The sequence below is a fragment of the Malus domestica genome, chromosome 15 (assembly GCF_042453785.1).
Source record: "Malus domestica chromosome 15, GDT2T_hap1".
NCBI classification, from domain to species: Eukaryota; Viridiplantae; Streptophyta; class Magnoliopsida; order Rosales; family Rosaceae; genus Malus; species Malus domestica.
The window spans coordinates 11,102,249-11,126,309 of NC_091675.1; the positions used below are offsets into that span (position 1 = coordinate 11,102,249).

The window sequence follows — 24,061 nt, forward strand, 5'->3', positions numbered from 1 at the left end:
ACAATAAGGGTAAAAGTTATTGGGCAAAGAGCAATAGAGAATCTGAAAGATTTAGAGAAGCAAAACGTTTAAAAGGTTAATAAAATTTTCAATTGTAGAGGGATTTCGTGCTAAAGAATACAAAGGATTCATGGGTTAGTGAAGTGATTGTAGGAAAGTGATGATTATCTTTATAAGGTGTGCAAATCCCGAGAGAGAGACATGGGTTTTAATGGAGAGCTATTCAATCAATATTGGCGCCTAGAATTCCAGTTTGAATATCAATTGAAAGGGGCACTGTTTACTTTGGGCTCAAAAGGGAATTGGCCCAAAATGAGGAGAGAAGCCCGAAGTCCAGCCCAAGCCCGGGAAGGCAGAAAAGGCTTTTCCCGACTAGGTGCAGATCATTTGCACCACTTGCTCACCTGCCTAGGGACCAAGTGGTATAGACCAGCCAGCTAATCAGCCCAAAAGTACTTTACAGTGACAGTACAAGTAAATAGCTGATGAGTCATTACCCTTCAAGCTGCATTCGGGCAAGATTATTGCTTCATGAGGCCAAACTGAAATGTCTATAAAAGAAGAAAAAGAAATCAGAGATAAGGACCCTCAATCAAACAAACAAATACAAACACAAACTCTGCTCAAAGCCAGATTTGCTTTCAAACGAAGCTGTAGTCAGCCCAAGCCTTCATCCATTTCTGGATAAACCCTCACCAAAAGCCTTTGCAATAGCTCTGCTACCTTGTCCTAAGCTTGCTGTAGTATCGATTTCTTTCTGTAAACTCATCTCCTTACCCCCATTTCTAAAAGCTCTCAAACCCCTTGATAAACCATAAAGATAGGAAGTTGCAAGACAATTAGCCTTGCCCGACCCTCTTTGTTTTTTTGTCTTTTCATTCATTAGCCTAACAATATGATGTATACTTCTAGTTGTATTCAAGTTATTTCTAGTAAGATGACTATCAAAAGACTCTCTCAGCTCTTGAATCTGATTTGAATATGTCTTCACAGTTCAAACTAGATCCAAGTTCTAAGCTCTCGGGCATGTAAGTTTGATCATTTAAAAGTCATTGGTCTCAAGGCATAAAAAAGAACCTTATGTGGACTTAACCCATCCATGACAAGCTTTGATAACAAGAAGTCCAAAGTTACTTGGAGCGCAAGTAATCGATCTATTTCTGAGTTTTATTTCTATTATTTTATGATTATAGTAGAACGTTTGAGTATAGAAGGAATTCTTATGAGAAGCCTTAAGGCCTATATCTAAGGCCCTACAAAGGCACCTATTTGGGTTCATTCTGCTCTGCGGGCTCGAATAATCAGAAGTATAATGGTTATAGCACTTCTGCAAACAATAAAACAGACATCATATATTCGAGTACTAGGTTAGTTCTTGATCGGAAGCCTCAAGGCCTAAACCTAAGGCCCCACAAAGGCACCTGTCATAACTAACACGGCCTCTCGAGTATATGTGAAACTAAACCTCAACATCCATTTTACATTTGCCATGCTAAAGATGGCAGTGGCACGCCTGAGCACTTAAAAGTTAATCTTGATTGTGAGTCTCAAGGCCTACACCTAAGGCCCCACAAAGGCACCTTTCAAAGTTAACTATGTCCTTCTCTTTTAGCCTTGCCCGACAAGCCTTGCCCGATAAGCTTTGCTCGACAAGCCCGCCAGTGAAGCAGAAGCCCGACAGAAAGCATCAACCGGCGCCAACCTCTCGGGAAGATGTGTGCTCGTCGGCTAAGAGACATCCCTGATGGAAATTCTAGCCATGAACAGATCTAACCAATTCATCATATTCCGCTTCAAGATTTACATATTTGGGCAGTTCCTCCCATCCCAATCAACGCCAGAGACTCATGAGATACTTCGCTTATGTGAATGTGGAGGCAAACGCCCAAGTAATCCAGATATCCGCACTGAAGTTTTTCTATACTCATCTGGTTGTATCAAAAGTGCCCATCATCATTCATCAAATAGCCATTTAAGTCTCATCAACCATAACCAAATGGTCTGCTACAGGCTTAATGGTATGCTCATGTATATATATAAATACACTTATGTTTTTTGAAACTAGTGTATCCGAGTCTTTGACCAAACTAATCGTTAGGCCCCCGCTTGACTCACAACATTTGCTGAGTAAGAAACTCTAGCATTTGCTAGGTGGGTATCGTCGGAGAGATAGAACCCCAAACCACTTAGAGAGAAAACCAAGAACCCAACCGCTAGACAAACAACTCTTAGGTACCCTGTATATTGTATGCACTATAATTTTATCTGACAGATTTTAGTGCCAAAAATTCTAAAGTATAAGATATTTTGGAGCATACTAAAAAATTCCTTTTCAAGCACAATTTACAACATGATGAGTTTCTCCCAAGGCAATTCTACATCACTATAAGGCCACTCTGTTTGTAACAACGTGTTCTGAATTTATTTATGGATTTTGGAATGAGGGCATTTCGATCTTTTCACACACGAAAGATATTTTGGATTGTTTACTTTTGGGCCTAAAATGGTGAGCCGAGTGGGGCCTTTGTTGCTTTTTGGTCCCCCGACCTCTTACCTTCTCCTGCCATGTGGCACTCTTTTCTCCCCACATCTCTCGGATCCATTTCTCACTCTCGGACCTCTCTCCCTCAGCTCTCACCCTCGTTCTCTCATCTTTTCTGAACAACACACACACGCACGCAGACCACCAACCCTCTTTTTATTCTCCTTCACCCTTCTGAATGCCTCTCATGTACTTCTCTTTCCTCTCCTCCCTCAGCGAGTGCAAGAACCAAGACCACCAGATCGATTTTTCCGACGAGTACCACCCCTCCTCGGGAGTAGGTAAACCTCATAATCACTCTTCTATGTCTTTAAGTGGTGTACGAGTTTAATTGCTCAATAGTTACTTGTTTTTTGCGAAAGTTTAGCACGCAATTGACTCGAGAAGAATTCCCCAGTTTCCGGCGAGGGAACCCGAGACTTGCCGGTCTTTTTTCAACCAACTTCGACAGTGACATGCCACGAGTTAGGTACAATTCGATTCTTGTTCCCTGGGCTTATTTTTGGTGTTTTATATCATTAGGTTTAGTGGTGTGTTGGAGATGACTAGAGCTTGGAAGCTCCATCTTTCTTCTTCGTGTTGTTCAGCAACCCACGATCTGATTCGAGTCGAATTAGACAACAAACCAAAACCGGCCCAACTTATTTGGTCCATGAAACCCAATAACCTAAAACCCAATCCAATCCACTAAATTAAGCCCAACTCATTAACCGGGCCCAAAACCCTTGGCCCATTAATCCTAACCCAACACTAAACCCAGCCCAAGTTTATTAACCCAAAAGCCCATACCCTTGGGCCGAGCTACCAAGCCCATTGAGCTCAGCCCTTTTTGCTTCAGACCCAAACCCAAACCCAAAAGAAAACCAACCCAAACCTAAAAGAGAGCCGACCTAAACCCAAGAGAGATCCAGCCCAATTCGTTGACCCACCCTTTGACCCGACCTGTTGACCGTTGACTTTTGGTCAATGCTGACCGTTGACTCGTCAACGTTGACTTTTTCAAGTTTCGGTCAGGACCCCTTCTAAACTAATTTCGAAGTCCTAAATCTGTTTATGACGTCCGTTTTCCCAAATTTAATCGTTTTGATAAAGTTTTATTAATTGATACCTTTATGTGCTTAGGTGCAATTGTTTATGGCATTTCTGTCTTCGCTAGTTGCACGCCTCTTCGACGATGAAGTATTTGTGAGTGGACCCTTTCTAAAATGCATATTTTTCTATTAGAAATACATACATGAAAAGCATGATTTAATGGTTACGTTTTATGAAATGTTTATGAGTAAATTAAATTTACACTTTATGATATTCATGCTTTATCGATTTTATGTTATTCGTAGTATATATGATTGATAACTATATACTATGATAGGTTTTACGATATGACGTTGTAGGTACCAAATACCAATTAGGATATATATATATATATATATATATATATATATATTAGAAGGGAATTGTTATTAGCATTCCAAAAATCTCATTATACACCCCTAAACTTTATAAATTAGGAAAGAAAAATACACTTGTGAGGAGTGTAGAATGAGATTTTTGAAGTGCCAATAATACTTCCCTGTTAGAAATAGTATGTTAATGTCTTTATGTACTTATTTAGTGGTTACTCAACGATCCTGCCTACGAGCGAATGTTACTGCCTACAGGCGAATGGTCCTGCCTACATGCGATTGATACTTATATGCCTTCGGGTGGGTGATGTAGAAGCCTACGGGCATTTTATATTTATATTGGCTTCGGCCGGGTGTACGTTGGTGGCTTCGGCCGGAAGATATTTATATTGGCTACGACCGGGCGTTTGGTTAGTGCCTACGGGCATATGTTCTGCCTATGGGCGAATGACCTTCCTACAGACGCGTGATGTAAAACCTTCGGATGAATGAAAAAGAAGTGTTCTATGTGCCTTCGGGTGAATGAAATATTCTATATATGTATATGCCTTATATATACACCACTACTAAGCACACTATATATGATATATGTTTTGTGAAAGGTTTTATGGCATGCTAGGGTTTTCGAAAAACCTACTACTTATTATGTTATACGAGTTTTCTAAACATGGGGGTTAGTACATTAAAGATTAACTGATTTATTACTATTTATATATTAACTTGGTTCACTCATGTTTTGTTTTGCGGCCTCTCAGGACTTATAATCGAGGCATACGATTCCGGCGTCAAGACATTTCCACATTGGTATCTTGGAGTCATCTCGATGTAGGACCCATTTCTTTGTCCATTCAATTTTATATTATTTTCCTTTCTAGTGTCTCGAATTAGTTGTATACTTTGAACACGTTCCTCAATTGCATAAACATTGTATTAAAATTTATAAGTTTTATTTGTATTCGTTACTTCACATGCATGTTAGTATGACTTCGTCACTGTCGGGTGTCAACCAGCACGTGCCTACCTCAGGTATTTGGAGGATATCGGGGTCGAGCGTGTCACCATTACTTCCATTTACATCACTGGAGCAAGCAAACAACTGAGTGTAATCTAAGTGATATATTCAATTAGACCAAGTATAAAATTCGGCAACCAAAACAAGCAATCAATCTAACATATGCATCACACAAATTCAGAATTTATTATAAACATAACAAGCAAACAAAAGATCTAAGGATCCCCTTTTGTTATTTTGTTTTTGGTCAACGATCCCTTAGAACTCAAAAAAAAAAAAAAATACAGAAGGGAAATGTGGCTACATCATCATAGGCGGCGCCGGCGGCACTCATGGAAGCTCTCGTCATGATTGATGAAGATGATTGCGTAGAGGGCGTAGATGATTCCCGGAATGTACCCCATCATCGTCAGCAACAAGCATATGCAAAACTCTACCTGCATAAATAATTACAAATCCAAATTTCAATTTTTCACCATTAATAATAGGATGTTTATCATAAATAGTTCTTGAAATTGACCAAATTCATTAAGATGGTTCATGATATTAAAAATCAATCAATGTAATCCCTGAAATTGGATATCACAAATTAATGTGATCATTCTGTCACAATTCAATAAAAAAATAGGGTAAATTACATTTTCATACCTCAGGTTTGGGGTTTATTTCAATTCCATACAACAACTTTAAAACATTTCACTTTCATACCTCAAGTACTATTTTATTTCAATATAATACATCCGTTAGATTTTTCATCCATTGATCTGTTAAATGCTGACGTGGCTGCCACATATATGTCACGTGGCTGCCAAATTCTGCCACGTGACAAATAAAATAATGCTGACGTGGCTGCCACATATATGTCACGTGGTTGCCAAATTCTGCCACGTGACAAATAAAATAATTTTTAAATTTTTTTTAAGAAACCTGAATTTTCTCAAAAAAAAAAATTGAAACCAACATCTGCAAGAAGAAGAAGATGAGGGAGGAAGAAAGAAAAAGAAAAAAAAATAGAAACCAAGAAGAAGAAGAAGAAGAAGAAGAAGGAAGAAAATAAAAAATAAATAAATAAATAGAAACCCAGATCTGCAACAAGGGCGCCGAGGGGGTCACTGGGCGCGGCGGGGGGGGGGTGACGGGAGGAGGGTCGTCGGGCCGGAGGGGGTACGGGAGGAGGGTCGCCGGGGGGGGTTCTTCTTCTTCTTCTTCTTCTTCTTCTTCTTGTCGCTGGGGGAGGGACAAAATTTTTTTTTTCTTTTCCTCCTTCTTCTTCTCCTTCTTTTCCTCCTTTTGATCGCTGGTTGCAAATGTGGGTTTCGATTTTTGAATTTTTTTTTTTTTTTTTTGTTGAGAAAATTCAGGTTTTAAAAAAAAAAAAATTTACCACGTGGCGGCAGCCACATCAGCATTTAACGGATTAATGGATGGAAAATCTAACGGATGTATTATATTGAAATAAAATAGTACTTGAGCTACGAAAGTGAAATGTTTTAAAGTTGTTGGTATGGGGTTGTAATAAACCTCAAAACCTGAGGGGCTACTGTGTAATTTACCCAAAAAAATATGTTATGTGCTTGTATGACACATAATTGAGTTCTACAAATCTAATTAATATTGCCATGTGGATTAGAAATACTTAAAATACTAATAAAACAATTTTAATTTTTGGAATTAAAAATTTTAAATTAAAAAAAAAGAAAAAGATGAGGAGTCATCTTCTTCTCCCACCCAAGGAAGCTACATCATTCCGCTTCCGCTCCGAGAAATTTTTAGTTGTGATAGGAATACAAATGGTACACCACGTGTTTTAATAAGAATTGTGGAAAATTTTATTTTGTAAGTTATCAATTTTTTAACACACATATCTATATCTTACTATTTGTATACTAACATGTAATATACCACCGTATACCAGTCACGCTAAAAAATCTTTAAACCGCTCCGAATCGGGAAACACCTGCATGATATCCAGAAGCCCCAAAGCCCCCAATATCGCCTCCACCCACACAATGAAGCAACACATCCCCAAAATTCAAAAATTAAATCGAAAATATAATAAAACAAATTAGAAAAAGCAGATTAATGGAGGAATTACTGTTGGAATGCGCAGCACAACCTCTGTCATGAGCTATGTCAATGCCGCCAATGATCAGAGGGTATCTGGGCTGTCGAACCCATGCCCGACCCGAAAAGGCAAGAGCATAGGACGGAGTGGCGAAAGTTGGAGCTTGGTCGACCTCAAGGGCTGTGCTCGTGCTCGGGTGATTACTCGGATGGGAGGGAAGAAGATGATGAACAGTAATTTTAAAAAAAAATTTAAGTTTATAATTATATAAATTAAGTTTTTTAATTATTTAAATATTTTAAATTCACATATCAATATTTAATTAAATTTATGTAATCAAATCAAGTATCAGATCAGCACATAACAGATTTTTTGAAAAAATTATGTTGATTGCGACACTTAATTTCAGGAATTACGTTTATTGATTTTCAATTTCAGATGAATTGGCCAATTTCAAAAACTATTTGTGATAAAATCCCTTGATAATATCAAATCTACCACCAGAAGAAGAAGACGGAGCAGGAAGAAAGAAAGGGGGCTTACGGTGCAGCAGCCGTGCCGGATACAAACGCCTAGCGGAGGGAACAGAATTGCGATCATAATCTCACAACAGATCTCACAGCAACTCGGCATTTTTGTTTCTCAGATTTTTTTTCTTTTTCTAGAGAGTGAGAGGAGAGAGAGAGGGAGAGAGAGAGAGAGTTTGGTCTTAATGGTGAAGCAGACAAAGATAAGGCGATCCAATGGTTGGTTATAAGATGTAAACACAATCTGAATCTGATTCCTCAGCCGTCCTTCAATTTCACATGGTTGGTTATAAGATGTAAACAGAATCTGAATCTGATTCCTCAGTCGCCTTTCAATTCCGACGAGTCAAGTTCACACACCCAAACAAATCCAAGTACTCGACATTTGGACATCCTACAGATATCAAAGCGAACCCTTTAGCCGCTACCTTTGAGAATCGAAGTTCAAGGTGCTCCAAATTTGGCATAGATTTGCCAATTGCAGCAGCTTCTGAATTTCCATCCTGAGGCCCAAGTGTTTAAGTACTCGTCCGGAACAACACCAGTGTGTTGGGATGGATCTAACCAATTCATCATATTCCGTTCCAAGATTTTCAGATTTGGGCAGTTCCTCCCAATCAACGCCAGACTCATGAGATACTTCGTGGCAATAGCTGATGTCAAGTTCCCGGATCATGGGGCAGCGAAACGCTATATCAGCCATGGACGAATCAGTCACATTCGGGCAGCTATTGATCGAAAGAAACTCGAGGTTCGGGCACCTAAAACATTACATTACCATCACTAACAATGTCTCACCTCATCATTCAAACGGAAAGGAAAAATGAAGCTTCAAAATGCAATATATGGCCAAAAAAAAAAAATTCCAATCGTAGATTCCGAAAAGATTATTAACCAACTAAAGGTAGTGCCATCACAATCCAAACCTCAAAGATCAAATTTTGACGAACCAAAAACTCAAAATCTAAACCTTGAGCTCAGCATACAACAATCAAGATCAAAACTTTATGCCGAAAACGTCTAATCAATGATAACCTACTTTTCCTCATTCCAAATTATGCATAACCCGATTCTCCTAATTCAAAACAGATAAACAAATCGTGTTCTGTTATGGAAATGAAAGATTTATTATACCTCTGAGCGACGAGCGAGAGAGACTGATTGGAGCACTGCGTGGTGCGGATCTGTTTCAGCGAGCCGGCGCTCCAATCGACGACAGATCGGAGCATGGAATCGACCCGCCGCTCGAACTCCGGGGTCCACCACCGTGCGGACTAGAACGGCGGCTCGAGGTCGAAGGCGGAGTTGAGGCAGGGCTCCTTGCACGCCAGCAGCCACGACTTGCAGACCAGCATCGCCCCAATCCATCGGTGCTCCAGGGTGAGCCGTCCCAGGATGTTGATCAGGCACTCCTGGGTCAACTCGGCCCAGTCCGAGCCGGACTCAGTCACTGTTTCTTCGTTGTTGATTGTTTCCATTTTCGGTGGTTGCGCGAAAACAAAGGAGTTCGGTTTTTTTCGGTTGGAGCACCTCATGGGAAAGTTAGGCCATCTCCAACCGAGGGCTGGTCAGAGGGCTCGTTTGAGCCCTCTGGCCCTCCAAGATTCTCCAAGATATTAATATTTTAATGAACAGTATAGGGCCATATTTGCCTCCGTCTCCAACCGAGGGCCAGAGGGCCAAATGGCTCGTTTTAGCCCTGTCACAAAAAACCGTCTCCAACCGAGGGCCAAAGGGCCATAGGGCCAAACATAATTTATTATTTAAAAACTACAATTTAATGTTGTATAAATGGCCTAGGAAGTTATACGAAAAAAATAGAATTGAAAAAAAATATGAAACAAATTTTGTGAAATAGAAGTTATAGGAAAAAAAATATGAAAAAAAAATTGATTCATATGAAAAGGAAAAAAAAAGGGAAAAAAAGAAGTTTAAATTCATTTAAAAAAAAAAAAAAAAAAAGAGAGGCCTAATAATCCAACGGCTACTAGCCGTTACATTCAAAAACATTTCAAACTATTAGTGTCGGTTATAACCGACACTAATAGTAGAACTATTTAAAAAAAAAAAGCTCTTTAATGCTGTCGGTTTTAACCGACAGCAATAGGAAACATTAAAAAAAAAAATAGCCAGCCCCGGGGCTGGCTGGCTGGCCGAAAGCAGCCAGCCCTCTCCGATCCCGTGGGGCCCTCCCAGATTCCAGAACCCTCTGGCCTAGCCCTCGGTTGGAGACGGTTTTAGGGCTATTTTCGGCCCTCTGGCCCTCTGGACCCTTCGGTTGGAGATGGCCTTATGAAGTGTGGGTAGATCGGTCAATTTACGTGCAAGGTTGTTCCAAAACTTGACACGTGTCGCTGCTGTGGCTCATGACTCATCTCCCTATCCTATTCTATGGACGGCTCATCATGAACCGTTAAATTTGTTATTGACAGGTACATGATGATCTATTCATCATGTAAGTGGCCAAATTTTAACTTAAATGTTAATCTCTCTTATAACTGATTGTATATAATATTTACACAATATAAATGCACAAAATCTCATTGCGTAACTAAAAATGTTATCGTTCGAGCCGAAAATAATCAAAATTACTACAAAATGAAAGGCTTGTTAGATGATTCGCCCATATGTTTTAATGCAATATTCCCTTCCATCTCCCACCTCCCACCAATAGGACAGAAGGAACAGCTTTCTTAAAATGAAATCTAATATCATATCTTTTTCAAAAAAACTAAAAGGAAGCTTCGTTGGTTCTAGCTTGGTAGAGAAACTTCAATAAGGCTTTTTCAAAAATACTCGCTTGTGTGAATGTGGAGGCAAACGCCCAAGTGATCCATACGTACGCACTAAAGTTTTTCTATATCAAAAGTGCCCATCAGCATTCATCAAATAGCCATTTAAGTCTCATCAATCATAACCAACGGCCTGCTACAGGCCTAATGATATGCTCCTGTATATATATAAATACACTTATGTTTTTTGAAACTAGTGTATCCGAATTTTTGACTAAACTAATCACTAGGCTCCCGCTTGACTCACAATATTTGCTGAGTAAGAAACTCTAGCATTTGCTAGGTGTGGACCGTGGGAGAGACAGAGCCCCAGACCACTTAGAGAGAGAATCAAGAACCTAACCGCTAGACAAACAACTCTTAGGTACTCTGTATATTGTATACACTATAATTTTATCTGACAGATTTTAGTGCCAATGGAGCATACTATAAAATTCCCTTTCTACCACAATTTACAACATGATGAGCTTCTCCCAAGGCAATTCTACATCACTGCAAAGCCACTCCGTTACTTCCATTTACATCACTGCAGCAAGCAAACAACAGAGTGCAATCTAAGTGAAATATTCAATTAGATCAAATATAAAATTGGGGAACCAGAACAAGCAATCAGTCCAACATATGAAGCATACAATTTCAGATTTTATTATAAACATAACAGGCAAACAAAAGATCTAATTTTTTTTTTTTTTTTTTTTTTGTTCAACGATCCCTCAGAACTCAAAAAAAAAAAAGAAAAAAAAACCAGAAGGGAAAGGTGGCTACATAATCGGAGGAGGCGGGAAAATAACTGAGGAATTGGTTTAATCGGAGGAGGCGTAGAGGGGGCGGCGGTACTCATCGAAGTACTCGTCGCGATTGATGAAGACGATGGCGTAGAGGGCGTAGATGATTCCCGGAAGGTAACCCAGCAGCGTTAACAGCAAACATATGCAAAACTCCACCTGCGTAAATAATTGCAAATCCAAAATTTCAATCTTTCACCATTAATAACATCAAATCTGCCACCAGAAAACGAAGAAGACGGAGGAGAAAGAAAGGGGACTTACGGTGCAGCAGCCGTGCCGGAGACAAACGCCCAGCGGAGGGAGCAGAATTGCGATCAGAATCTCACAGCAGATCTCACAGCCACTCGGCATTTTTGTTTCTCAGATTTTTTTTCTAGAGAGAGAGAGAGAGGAGAGAGAGAGAGAGAGCTTGGTCTTAATGGAGAAGCAAACAAGGATAAGGCGATCCAATGGTTGGTTGTAAGAGCCAAACACAATCTGAATCTGATTCCTGGGTCGTCTTTGACTATCAATCTGATAGGGACTTTCTCTTGTATCTCAATCGTGACGGATGATCCACTTTATTGGGCTTTTTTGGCACCAAACCCCGCCTTATATAAATAATTCACAGTTTTGGGCTTGTTTATGTATTGGGCCGAAATACAGCATCAACCCAACCAATGAGGCACTGGACGCTTTCTTTTAGCAGACGTGGGCGTAGTCAGAATAGTAAGAGGGCGTGTGCTTCTTTTATACACGTGGAATTCAAATTTTCTTATCGCAGTTTAGATTTTGTGTAAAGCATAATAGCTATTGTAAATATATTTGGAGTAATTTCCATTTTACTACCTTCAAACTCACAAAAATACGTATTTTTGTACACTTTTATACTTGCATTAGTTTTTGTTGTTAAGTCTTCGGTTAACTGATTTTATGAAACAGCTTTTGACCAAGGACGAAGCCACCTTGGCCCCAAGGAGCAGATGCCCTTTCTTGAGAAAATGTACATATTGCATGTAGCACCCACGCGATAGACATAACATGAGTATTAACTCTTCCAGTTGCTACTATTACTATTGAAATAGTATTTATAGCCATGAAATTTATTAATAATCGATTAAGAAATTGAATGGGAGATCAATGGAAAATTAATAACATGGTTATTTTTATAGAGAGATATTTGATGATATTAGTAATGAAGTTATCAAACAACGCTTTCAAAACAAGAAAATGAGTTGAGGGATAGTGTAAAGTGTTACATGAAAATGCGTTTATGGCTTAATATATATATATATATATATATATATATATATATATATTGTATAGCAAATTCTTGAATTTTTTAACTTATGACTTTGTTGTTTGAGGATGCCTTATGGCTTAGTCCCTACTTTTGATCCACTGAAATATTTCTAAACTATTAAGAAAATCATAAATATTTTTTAAGCTAAAAAAATATAAATTGAACTAAATTTAATAATAGCTCAAATTTCTAACCTAATTAAAATAGGAGTGTGTTATCTATACACCCATTTTTAATTTTTACACACCTCTTATTAATTTATGTTCTTTGTTCTTTTTAATTCATCTTATTCGACGGTCAGAAAGTAAAAAATTATGTAAAAAGTAAAAAAAATGTGTGAATATCATCTCCCATTAAAATATCTAATAAAAAATATGTTTTTTTATTGACAAAACTGGTACTTGGTAATATTGACCTGATGACTTTCGCATCGTAGAAGTGTCACAGAAAATGACATTTTTGATCAATGGAAAAGTATCTATAAAAAAATGTCATAAGAAATGTAACTTAAAAAGTAGGAGTGTGATATCTACACATCCCATTTCACTTTTCACATATTTTTTTAATTTTCGACCGTCGGATCGGATGAATTGAAAAAGATAAATGGACATAAATTATCAAGAGATGTGTGGGAAGTAAAAAAAGATGTGTGGATAGCACAACACAAAAAGTAACGTACAAGTTAACGCATAGTGCAACAACATACATTATTAATTTAAGTTAGTGTAAGTCCACATAATGTAACATGCAGCCACTGCAGCATGTCTCAGTAGATTGAAACAAATTTTGCTCTTGTTTCAGATGGTACGTTTTATATTCTATTATTGGCAAGTGAACCACATAATAGTGGTTAGAAGGAGACTGAAATACCTCTGTGAGTATTTATAATCCTATAAAAGTGGACTCCCGTGACTAAGCCAACTGATTACTTTTAAAAGAAAATTAATGTAATATGCAAGTCCATATAACATTTTGGACTTCCAAAAAATACCTAAACCGACTTCCAAAAAATAAAAATATGTTGTAGTCCTAATAGATTAGGAATGTGATTGTATAAATACTAGTATATCTTTGAATATCTCTTATATTCATATTTGGAGTTGATTACCTATTAAAAGTTGTAATTTAAAAGGGGTGAGAAATTAATCTTCCCTACTACTATATAAATAAAGTCATAATGGGATGGAATATAATACATCCATAATTACATATCTCTCTCTTCTTTCTATGCCGCATCTCTATGTACGACCACCGTAATTGTTCAGTAAATAATGCTTACAACGAAACAGTAAATTTACTTGCGAAAAAAGAGATTTTTAACTTTAGGGTTTTACCTACAGTAAAGTAACAGAAAGGGTAGAAGAGAAAAGGATCCTCCCGCGGCACTGCCCACGGCACGGACACGTCTCCACCTGCTTCTGCTTCTCCCCTCCCCTCCTCCGTGGGCCCGCCGACCCACCCAGCATTTCGTCACTATTTCTCCACCGCGTATCCAGGCAGAGAGTATATATTTTGCTGTTGTAACTGTAACCTCCAACCGGAAACGTTTCTTCTTTCTCGTTTCTGTACTTTACCAATTCAAAGTTCAAAGCGCAACATTCTTCTTCTTTCTCGTTTCTGTACTTTACCAATTCAAAGTTCAAAGCGCAACATTCAATTGAGTGATTCAATGGAGTTCAAATTCCGATCGGTGGACGAGAGGCCCCCGCCGCCTTTCCCCGCCGGCAGCTACTTCTCCTCCGACCAACCCTCATTCCGAGGTCTCGCTCTACCTTCTTACTTTGCTCTCAATTTTCTGTTTGGTTGTCGAGAAACCAAAAGAAAATGAATTTACTTCAAATTTCAGTTATTTTCTTAGAAATTCAGTTAATTTCCTCACTCTGCGATTAAACTGAGATAATCTTCTTTCTGAACAGGCCAGACAGCTATATTCCGGAATCCGGATATGAGATTGAACCTGGACCCGCTCCACAACCCGAGGTCCGTCCGCGACGAGATGATCGAGCGCCAGCTGGAGAAGGAGAGGATCAGGGAGGAGATTATTGCGGAGGAGATTGCGCGAAGGCGGGCTCTCGAAGCGGAGGTGAGGAGAGAGCTCATGCTGGAGCGGGAAATCGCTATGCGAAGACCCTCTGGCGAAGGTCTCGGTTTTGATCAGGTCCGGTTCGGGGCAGTGCGATTCGACCAGAGTGTCCACCACCCCTTCGATGATGACCGGTTCGGATTGTTTGCTTCTCTTGCGCCCGCCGCATTCGATAGGGTCACGTGGCGGCGGCAACCGGAACCTCTGACCAATGGCTTCAAGGCGCTTCCGGCTCCTCCTCCTAACAATAAGGACAAGTTGATCTTACTGGTGAGTGCCATTTCTACTTTTTAAAATTTGATTGGTTTCTAACTTAATAACGCTCTGTTTATGGTTTACTGCGTTTGTGTTGGGAATGCTCTGTTTTGTGCTAAAGTTGGAGATTTTTTCTGGTTTAGTATGGTTTCTTGGTAACGAAGGCATAACTTGGCGTCAAGGATTGGATTGGTTAACTCGTAGTATTCTATGTATGATGAAGTAAGAAATTGATGTCAACTTTCAAAACATTACATCCGTTTTCTCTCATTAGCATACACTTAGTCTAGTGAGTTATCAAATCCAATCATAGACACCAAACGAGGCCCAAGATTCGTGGTTAGACCATGAGCATCAAGGTAAAAGATGAGATTGATGGTAAATTGCCCGCCAAGATACGCCATTTGTCTTGGCTTGTGGATCAGCACCTTAAAAGTCGTCTCAATGGGGCATCATTGTCATTCATTACTTAGATTATTTTTCTTCGATCGGTCAATAAGATGGTTTAATATTTCATTATGTTATAGTGACATCAGTTTGATCGAGGTACGGAATAATCTAAGATTAATGGCACTGGTGATTGTTGAAAATTGATTTTTCATTTGCTGGTTCACTTGGAGAAGACTACCCTCTTGATGCATATGCAGTGGTCGCTTGTGGCCTTGTGTGAGGTATTGTCCTTATACAAAATTGTATCTACATGCCACCCTCTCACCTAAGTACTTGGAGCAGACAGATTCCTCTGTAATTATTTCAACATCTTGAATATTTGTTTTGAATCAATGTTATGATGGTCAACGTATTGATGGTTGGTATCTTGCAGATTTCTTAGACAACACATTTCTTATCACTGGTTTTGTCTACTTAAGATTACCGAAAAGTTGTTTTCTGTTAAGTTAATATTTGTAAAGCAGGTAGCGCAGTTCGCATTGGAAATGATGTTGAGATTTTACCATCAATTGCATGTTTAGAATTCAAAGACTGTTGTTAATGTAATTTGTGTAAGTATCTTTGTTGCAGGCGAAACCTAACCCAAATCTCTCCGGAGTCAGGCGGAAAATACCACCAACGGTGGGTGCTAGTGATCTGCCTCCATTTGGGTTGAAAAGGAAACCCAAAGAGGAATGGAGTTGCGCCCTGTGCCATGTTAGTGCAACAAGTGAGAAGGGCTTGATTCATCACATTAATGGTAAGAAGCACCAAGCCAAGGAAGCAAGACTGAGAGCTCAGAAACCAGGCACGAGCTCCAGCAATTCAAAATTGTCAAAGAAAGCTGCAAAGTTTTCTGAGCCCAAGGAGGTCAATGGTATCATAAGCACAGAATTAAGGGCCAAACAAGTAAGGAAATCGTTTGACCACAATGAAACCAGTGATGCTTCCAACCAGAAAATGCACAAACAGGGCACTTCAAAAGGGGAGACACCAATGTCGAAAGACAAGTGTGGAGAGGTTCTGAAGAACAAATACAAGGTTAAAATAGTGGACGGAGTTGAGAGAAAAGAAGATGTAAAGAAACAGAAGTTTAAGTTTTGGTGTGAAGGGTGTAAAATTGGTGCCTTCACTCCAAAGGTGTGGTCGTCTCATATAAAGGGGAAGAAGCACGTTGCCAGGAGTCAGGAGCTTACACAAAATAATGCGCCGATTGCAAGTTTCATGGCATCAACTGAGGCCTGTAAGGAGGAAGAAGATTCTGATGCGGCCAAAGAAACTCATGAGAAGATTCCAACAGCAACCCCCATAGCATCAGAAGAGGCTAGTAAGGAGGCAGTAGATGCTGATGCGGACAAAGAAGCGCACGAGAAGTTCAATGGCCTCATGATGAAGCTAATAAGAATGCATAATGTTGCTCCGGCAAAAGAAGCAAATGACAGTGCAGAAGTTGTTGCAGATACAGAAAAATGAGCTGCATACCCGATGATGAATAAGTAGCAGAAGAGACCGGAGAGATTTAGAAATGAGTTTGTTCTGTTCTTTTTATTTCAAATTTCGGGTTGTAGTGGCATAGATTATTTTCTGTACACCATTTTCTCCTTTTACGCGCCTTTCTTTTATTCTCGCCTTTGAATTAAATAAATCGTTAGAAGCGTGCAAGGGTGTTCGAAAATCACTTTCCTTTTTTAGGAATCGATTCACCACGGACGACCTAAGGGAGGGAAAAGAAGCCATGAGAGTTGGACCAACTTACTATAAGTGGAACATTTTATTAGGCATGAATAACTCACGAGGAGAAATATATTCCAACAAACGAAACAAGACAGAAAATCGAAATCCAGGCCGATCTCGATCTGTCCATGCATCATGAGTCAGAAAACTTCTTGTATCTACACAGCACGTTAGAAATCAGGTACCGTTGTATTTATCTGCGGATATGCAGATGTGAGCGTAACCTCGTTGGCCAGAAAGGTATAATCTCTTTCTCACCTGCCAGAGAAGTGTGATCTCTCTCTCACCTAAATTTAAATCTCATTCCTGATTTAAATTAGATTATCGCTCAAATGAAACAAGCAATTGCGGCCTCAAAATCCAACTTCACCCCTTCACCCCTTCACCCAACTCAAGGGAGGATCAAGCCAGTTAATCGTTCTCTAATCCTACTACCCGTAACCACGTGAGCTACAACCCCTTGTCACTAGTTGAGCTTTACATTATTAGTTAAGAGATGTTGCTACAGTGGAGTACCGAAGCGTAAGTCCTCGTAAAGTAGGTGAAAAGGGGGTTTGTAAAGCATCCATTGACAACGCACTCCACAAATCCTTTGGCACTTAAAAAAGCTAACTTAAAAAGTTAAAACACGCATGCCCAAAGCATTGCTTCCTACCATGGGAAAGCATGAAGGTGAAGCATTAGGAGAAGCACTAACATTTCACCATCACCTTCCCCAAACACCGAACTCTCATAATGGTCCCAAAGATTTCCCCTTTTCTTTACAAAGTTATCTTAGCCGGCCGCTTTCGGTTTAGAACCCCGGCCGTAAGCAACGGAACAAAATTTGGAATATCTTTACATCACTCACACCAAACATCGATCATCGATGACTTCAAATAAGCAACCAAAATCAAATTCTGTCTGTGCATCCTAAGCAAATTTTTGCAACATTCATGAACACAAACGAAATCTGAATGATTTAAACCATTTCATTTCAACTGAATACACTTCGATATGTAAGACTGGTAACTTTACAAAGAAGAAAATCCAAGAAACACAGTAACTGAGGTGTTACTCTTTCCAACCCCGACAAGATGTATGATCTTCAATGGTAATACTCTTAAGAAAAATACAATCAAACCCGTAAAGCCACCTGATCTTGCCAAGTAATCTTCCTCTTCCCCGATCGGTTTGACCCGCTCCCTATAGTCCTGCAAGCCAGCAACTTCATGTCATTGTGCTGCTCGTCATTTCCCCCTCTGCGTAAACTTTTGTTGGGCTCCTCTATCCTCATTGGCTCATAATTGGCTTGAAATTCCTCCTCCTCCTCTCTCTGTAGCAAAATGAAACAAAAGAAACATCAAACTTCACAGAACAGAAGTTACACTGAGACTCGAAGCACATTACTTTGACCATTAACTATTTGATTACCGAAATCTGGTTCAAGTCAAAAACTGGAGTGTTCTTTCGCTTTGTCGATTCCTTCCCACTCTGAACCCTTTCCTTCTGATTTAAGTCAAAGTTTGGAGTGGGGGTTCGCAAAGTAGCTTCCTTTCCGCCAAGTGCCCTTGCATTAAGGTTTAATCCAAATTTTGGAGGAGGTTTCCGCACGATGTCTTCCATTCCATGTTTAACCTTTTCCTTTTTGTTCAAGTCTAATGCAGGAAGAGGGTACCGCGAAGTAGATTCCTTCTTACTGGAACTCTTTCCCTTCAAATAGGTGACGCGCTGGGATTCTAAGTTGTGTGTTTGCACAACATCTTGCTTTGGTCGAGGGTTCATTGACGGGTTCCCCATTAAGTATTTATATCTTCTCCTCAAAAACCTGCATATTCAAAAGATAAACATTTACCAAGTCAACTCTTTCCTCTTTCATTGTAAACACAGTTTATCTTATAAGTGTACAAAGGTATGGACTAGATGCTATACCTTACTTCGGCTACGAGCGTAGACTTTTTCTGTTTCATCATCTGCAATTTTTTCTTCGTAGCATCTGCATCCTGCAATAGATATGATTCTTCAATTAGTTTAATCAAGCTCTAAGATGCAATTTTCATAAACCTAAGAAAAAGAGTGTACCAAATAATCGTAGAACCCTCTACAACAAGGTATTCAAACATTTTGTAGATCACAAATCAGTAAAGATTGAGATTCATCAAATAACCTATATACAATTTCTACAAACAAAAATTAGCATACAAACATTTTTACAAGTTTTCCAATCCCTGAAGCTACAAAATTTCCAAACAAAAATTAACATAAAAATACCTACAAATTCCCAATTCCTGCTGCTTTTCCTAATTTTTCTACGGGCAGTCTCTAAAACATGAGGAGATCATAAACTTACTGAGAAAAAATTTCAAAAAAATTCAGGAAAAATAGCTGAGCAATATATCTCTCTAAATAATCAACCTACAAACAAAACCACCATAAAAATTCCAAAGCTAGAAAACCCAGAAATCATAAACAAAAACCCGAGAGACATGAACACCATACACCAGATCTAATGAAACCCACAAAAGAAAGTTGAAATCTTTTAAAAACCCAGAAAAGATTTATACCTTCTGCAGCTCCTCATAGTCCTGCATGAGACTCTGGTGCTTGAACCTGGTCCTCTGGTCCTCCATAGCATCAGAAACAACCCCTTTCATCTTCTTCATCAGATCACAGGGAGATAAAAGTAAAGCAACCCAGAACCCAAAAACCAAGAATTACAGGGAGAAGAGATAGAAAGAGGGGCAGGAGGAGATGGGTAAGGAAAAGGAAAAGAGAGTTGGGGAGGAAATAATAAAGAAGGGGAGAGGTAGAGAGAGAGAGAAACAAGAAAGACAAGGAAGAAAATAAAAGGAGAGAGAGGGGGTGGGAAGGGAGGAGAAGTTTCTTGCTTTCCTGTTTTCTCTGTGAAAACTCTGACCAAGACAACAAAAACTCCAAAAGAGCCCACATAACTCGGTGAAAAATAATGTTGTTTTGAACGACAGTGATGAAGATGGGGATTTTTTGGGGGGTTGCAGAAGGGTATTTCTGGCAACATGTTAGTTGATGAGAGAGAGAGAGAGATGTGTGAGGTGAGGTGGGTTTGGTTGGAGGACACTTGAAGACATCTATCTCCTCTTTCTTTTCTTTCTTTCCCCTTCTTTCTTTTTTGGATTTCTTCTACATAAATTTTGGTCCAGCTGGGCCATTGGAGAGAGAGAGAGTTTCTAGAGAGAGAAACACGGAGGGGAAGAGTTGGGTGTTGTGTGGACTCTTCTTTGTTTTTGATGGGGGAAGGTAACTTCAAGGTTCCTTCTTTCTTTGGAGGTGCGCTTTTCTCTGTGATGGATGAGAGAGAAAGAAGAAAAGATTGGATCTTTAGAGAGAGAAAGATTGGCGCTTTAGAGAGAGAAGGAGGTGGGCATTGAAGATTGGGGCTTGATGATGATGAAAAATTAAAAAAAAAGGCAGAAAGAAAAGGATAAATGAGAGAGAGACATATGTTGTAGCTGCTGTTTTCTGATGGGGCTGTTTGCAGTTGTAGGTATTGGGGTAGTGGCTGTCCCTTAATTTCAGGTTGTGGATGTTAGGTGTCAATTGCTGCCCTATTTACCAAAACACCCCTCTGGTTATTCTTTGATTCCAAGAGTTCTTTGCTTCTCTCTCATCCTTTTTCCTGTTTTTCCCAACAGAGACTTGGGAGTTAAAAGATGAACAAGTCCCTGATTTGGCTTTTGATTTACTAGGGGTGACGGGTGAGTTTTGTTCTATTTTTTGTGAATATTAAAAATTAAATTAAAATTGTCAGTTTGTGTTACAGTTTAAAAGTATTTTTTTATTTATAAGTGTAAAGTTAAATTTAATTATCAAATTTGAACTATATTATTACTAATTCATTGTGAGGAAAAATTTAAGTCATATACTATTATTGCAAGCAGTGTAAGTTTGATAGACATGCCCATTCATTATTTTATAAAAAATAAAACCCTTGAGACATTTATATAATAACTCAAACTCAATCATCTTCAGTGTGAGTTTGATTCCATTTTTTACGAAATAAACTCAAACTTTCCGTCCCATTGCGAAAACACTTCGAACCTTTTTCCATTTTGGTTTGGTAATCCAGTATTTTTCCGCTACTGCTATTATTAATTAATTGCAGTCTGCAACGCAGAGGACAGACAGGCAGGTGGTAACCACTACCATGCCATTAGAGCAACTCCACCCTTGGTGGTTGCTCGGGGGACAAGCGAAGGGAAAGGGCCCGAGGGCCGGTGGATAGGCCTCCAGCGTTGGGCAGCCCAAGTAAAGATGGGAGCTCGAGGGTCAGGTCCGTGGAGAATTGCCAGCTCTGCAGCCCGAGGTGTGTGTGACGTCAGCCTGACACCAGGCCTAGCGTCGGTGTTTTTTTCATTTTTTTTGTCAGGCACTTGCCCCTTACTCGCGAGTGGGGACGCGTAAGCCGACAAGTTTACATGGCACAGGGCTCGTGCGCTAGGAAACGCAGGTGACCGTTGGGAAGCCACGTGGCTTCCCACGGTCCGTTCGATCTCAACGGCTCTTTAATATGAGCCGTCCGATTTGAAACGGTAATAAAAAAAAACTAATTTAATATCAACCGTTCGATCTGAGATCAACGGTTGATATTAATATGCTTTATAAATTAAAAAAAAATAGTTTTAAAATTAAGAAAAGTTACCGTTATGACACGTGGCACAATCTGGAGTGTTGGAATTTAAATTTTTTTAAATCCAACGGCATATATTAATTATTTGAATAAAAAAATTTAAAATTGTCAAAAATCCGAAAAAAAATATCTGAAATTTTTTTTAAAAAATGTTTCTACTTTTCTATAAATACTTCTCATTATCATAACCACAATTTCATATGTTCTCAACTACTTTTAATCACATTCCTATCTTTCTCTCAAAATTTCAATCCAATTTTTTTCAACAAAATGACTACTGATGCAGGTACGAATTGGACGTCTCTCAAAGATGTTGCATTGTGTACTAGCTGGGTTGAAGTTACTCATAATTCGCGTACGGGTAATGAGATACAGTTGCAATAAATGTGAAGTCTTATTCATACCAATTATCTTGAGAAAATGGGTGGGAGTAGAACCAAAGAATCGATGTCTAGTCGTTGGAAATTACTTAGCCAATCGTTTACTATTTGGAGAGACGCCTTGGCACAAGCTAGTAGTAATCTTTGAAGTGGGGAAAATTACACGGATCAGGTAACAATATATTATTTATTTGTTTGTACTATACCCAAATTTACATTATAATTATTTGTTTGTATTATTTATTTGTTACCTACTTTAATTATAATTATTTGTTTGTATTATTTATTTGTTACCTAGTTTGATTATAATTATTTCTTCTCCCCCATTGTGTAGCTAATTCAAGCACAAGCTTGGTATGGTGCCAAAACCAAAACCAAAAATAAATCATTCAACCAGTGAGAATGTTGGAATATTGTCAAAGATTGTCCAAAATTCAGAGTTGTGCCTGTCGGTCCAGAAGTTGTCATAAACAGCACCCCTCTATACTCTACACCTGATAATGGCTCGCATGACGATGATGCAGAAGAAGTGCTCGAAACGCCTATCCCTGAACAAGCGTCGAGTTCGACCCATTATCCAATTAGGCCTCATCCTTTTCATTCTCATTTTGGACTATATGGAGATTAAACATTCCTTCAGATTGGTTAAACAATTCTTCCTCTTCTTGATCGATTTCCCACATCATGCTTGAAGAAGAAGACATTGTAAGTAGAAACTATGAATAATGATACAGATTTTGATTTGGTGAAGAATGAAGCAGAAACTATGAATAATGATAGAGATATTGAGAAAATTGGTGTGAGATTTAAAATGATGGATAATGGATTATATGGAGGATTCTGAAATGATTAAGTTGTAGATAGTGTCACGTGGCATGCCGTCATTCGTTAAAAATCTGATTGAAATTTATCCTAAAAGATTATGAAAAGATAACGACACGTGGCACAACGGCATTGGATAAAAATCTTATCGAAATCCATCACCAATAATTATCTTTTCGGATAATGACACGTGGCGCAATGAGAACGATTTAAAATCTGATCGAAATCTATCCTCAAAGATTCTGAAAAGATAACAACACGTGGCACGATGACATTGGATAAAAATCGTATCGAAATCTATGACCAATAATAGTCGTTTTGGGTTAATGATATGTGGCGCAACGAGAACGATTTAAAATATCTTATCCGAAATTACAAATAAATTTATTTAGTATTATTTTGTAAAAAAAAAAATTAATAATATTTTATTGCCTATTGCCAAAGTTATTCAAGTGCAACGGTGGAGATGCAAAAAGCAGTTACTGTTCACATGATGGATTGAATAATAGATTGCCTGGAGGGAGGGCTCCACTAAGGGTGGAGTTGCTCTTATATGTGCTTCATTTTCTCTCTCTGATTAAAGCTTTGGCTCATAGGCCAGGTAAATTAGTACACCTTAATATAAAAATAATAATACACCAGTCTAATATGATCTAAGGGTTTTTGAGTAATTTGGTTGCACTAATTTGCAACTGTGTATTTTAATGGCAACTGAGATAAATTTGAGGAATAGTCAAACTCCACCATCAACCACCACAATTGAAGGATATCAAGGCGAAAACGTCCAACAAAAGTTTTACAAATACATGACCAGTGACTAATGACTTTTTGGCTTTCGGAATTGAACAAGTTGGTCAAGCCATCAGCCTCCTCAGTCTCCACCCCTTGACGCTCCATCGGTGGCGGTGTGTACATCCACGATCATTGAATCCTTTAACTGTTGGTTCATTGACTTTACATCTAAAGCTCCATTAATTTTGAACATGTCAAACAGATAAAGGTGAAGATGCACCTTCAAAGGTTAAGTCTTTTAGTCTTTTGCTTTTCTGGTGTACAAATTCAGTAATTGGATAGGATCAAGTTTGCTTTTTGGTCCAAATTCTTTTTTAATTTTCAACTTAGCCAACTTTTGAGTTGAAAGAGTACAATGCTCCTAAGTTTCTCAACCCCTAGCATACATGGATGGTTGAACACTTGGAAATAAACCAGCGAAGAACAGCCACTGTTTTCCGATTATTAATTAGGAGCTAAGAGAAACTTAAAAGCATCAATCTGAGTTTGTTTTGTGTTTTGGAGTTCTTC

At 38.8% G+C, this 24,061-nt stretch overlaps 5 protein-coding genes across 5 annotated transcripts; 1 reads left to right on the top strand and 4 right to left on the bottom strand.

Moving 5' to 3' along the window:
- Window positions 1–5,120: 5,120 nt before the first annotated feature.
- On the bottom strand, window positions 5,121–7,799 carry LOC114821597 (UPF0057 membrane protein At2g24040-like). The gene is made up of 2 exons (XM_029094477.2): window positions 7,566–7,799; window positions 5,121–5,394 (listed from the first exon to the last, which is right to left on the bottom strand). The coding sequence occupies exons 1-2, from the start codon at window positions 7,653–7,655 to the stop codon at window positions 5,266–5,268; spliced, it is 219 nt and encodes a 72-aa protein (XP_028950310.2). The 5' UTR covers window positions 7,656–7,799; the 3' UTR covers window positions 5,121–5,265.
- LOC103415687 (F-box protein SKIP1) lies at window positions 7,770–9,317 on the bottom strand. The gene is given in 4 exon segments (XM_008353990.4): window positions 7,770–8,058; window positions 8,060–8,177; window positions 8,179–8,310; window positions 8,684–9,317. Coding segments are annotated over 4 exon segments (828 nt in total). The 5' UTR covers window positions 9,085–9,317; the 3' UTR covers window positions 7,770–7,881.
- A 1,084-nt stretch (window positions 9,318–10,401) lies between these two features.
- LOC103456374 (UPF0057 membrane protein At4g30660-like) lies at window positions 10,402–11,581 on the bottom strand. The gene is made up of 3 exons (XM_008396087.4): window positions 11,391–11,581; window positions 11,107–11,285; window positions 10,402–10,867 (listed from the first exon to the last, which is right to left on the bottom strand). Exons 1-2 carry the CDS (start codon window positions 11,478–11,480, stop codon window positions 11,145–11,147), a joined length of 231 nt encoding a protein of 76 aa, XP_008394309.1. The 5' UTR covers window positions 11,481–11,581; the 3' UTR covers window positions 10,402–10,867; window positions 11,107–11,144.
- A 2,176-nt stretch (window positions 11,582–13,757) lies between these two features.
- LOC103456375 (uncharacterized) lies at window positions 13,758–16,836 on the top strand. Its single transcript, XM_008396088.4, has 3 exons — window positions 13,758–14,171; window positions 14,328–14,764; window positions 15,770–16,836. Exons 1-3 carry the CDS (start codon window positions 14,081–14,083, stop codon window positions 16,649–16,651), a joined length of 1,410 nt encoding a protein of 469 aa, XP_008394310.3. The 5' UTR covers window positions 13,758–14,080; the 3' UTR covers window positions 16,652–16,836.
- Window positions 16,837–17,863: 1,027 nt separating this feature from the next.
- Window positions 17,864–20,436, bottom strand: LOC103456377 (uncharacterized). Its single transcript, XM_008396090.4, has 4 exons — window positions 19,456–20,436; window positions 18,824–18,894; window positions 18,326–18,719; window positions 17,864–18,227 (listed from the first exon to the last, which is right to left on the bottom strand). Exons 1-4 carry the CDS (start codon window positions 19,552–19,554, stop codon window positions 18,030–18,032), a joined length of 762 nt encoding a protein of 253 aa, XP_008394312.3. The 5' UTR covers window positions 19,555–20,436; the 3' UTR covers window positions 17,864–18,029.
- Window positions 20,437–24,061: the final 3,625 nt, after the last annotated feature.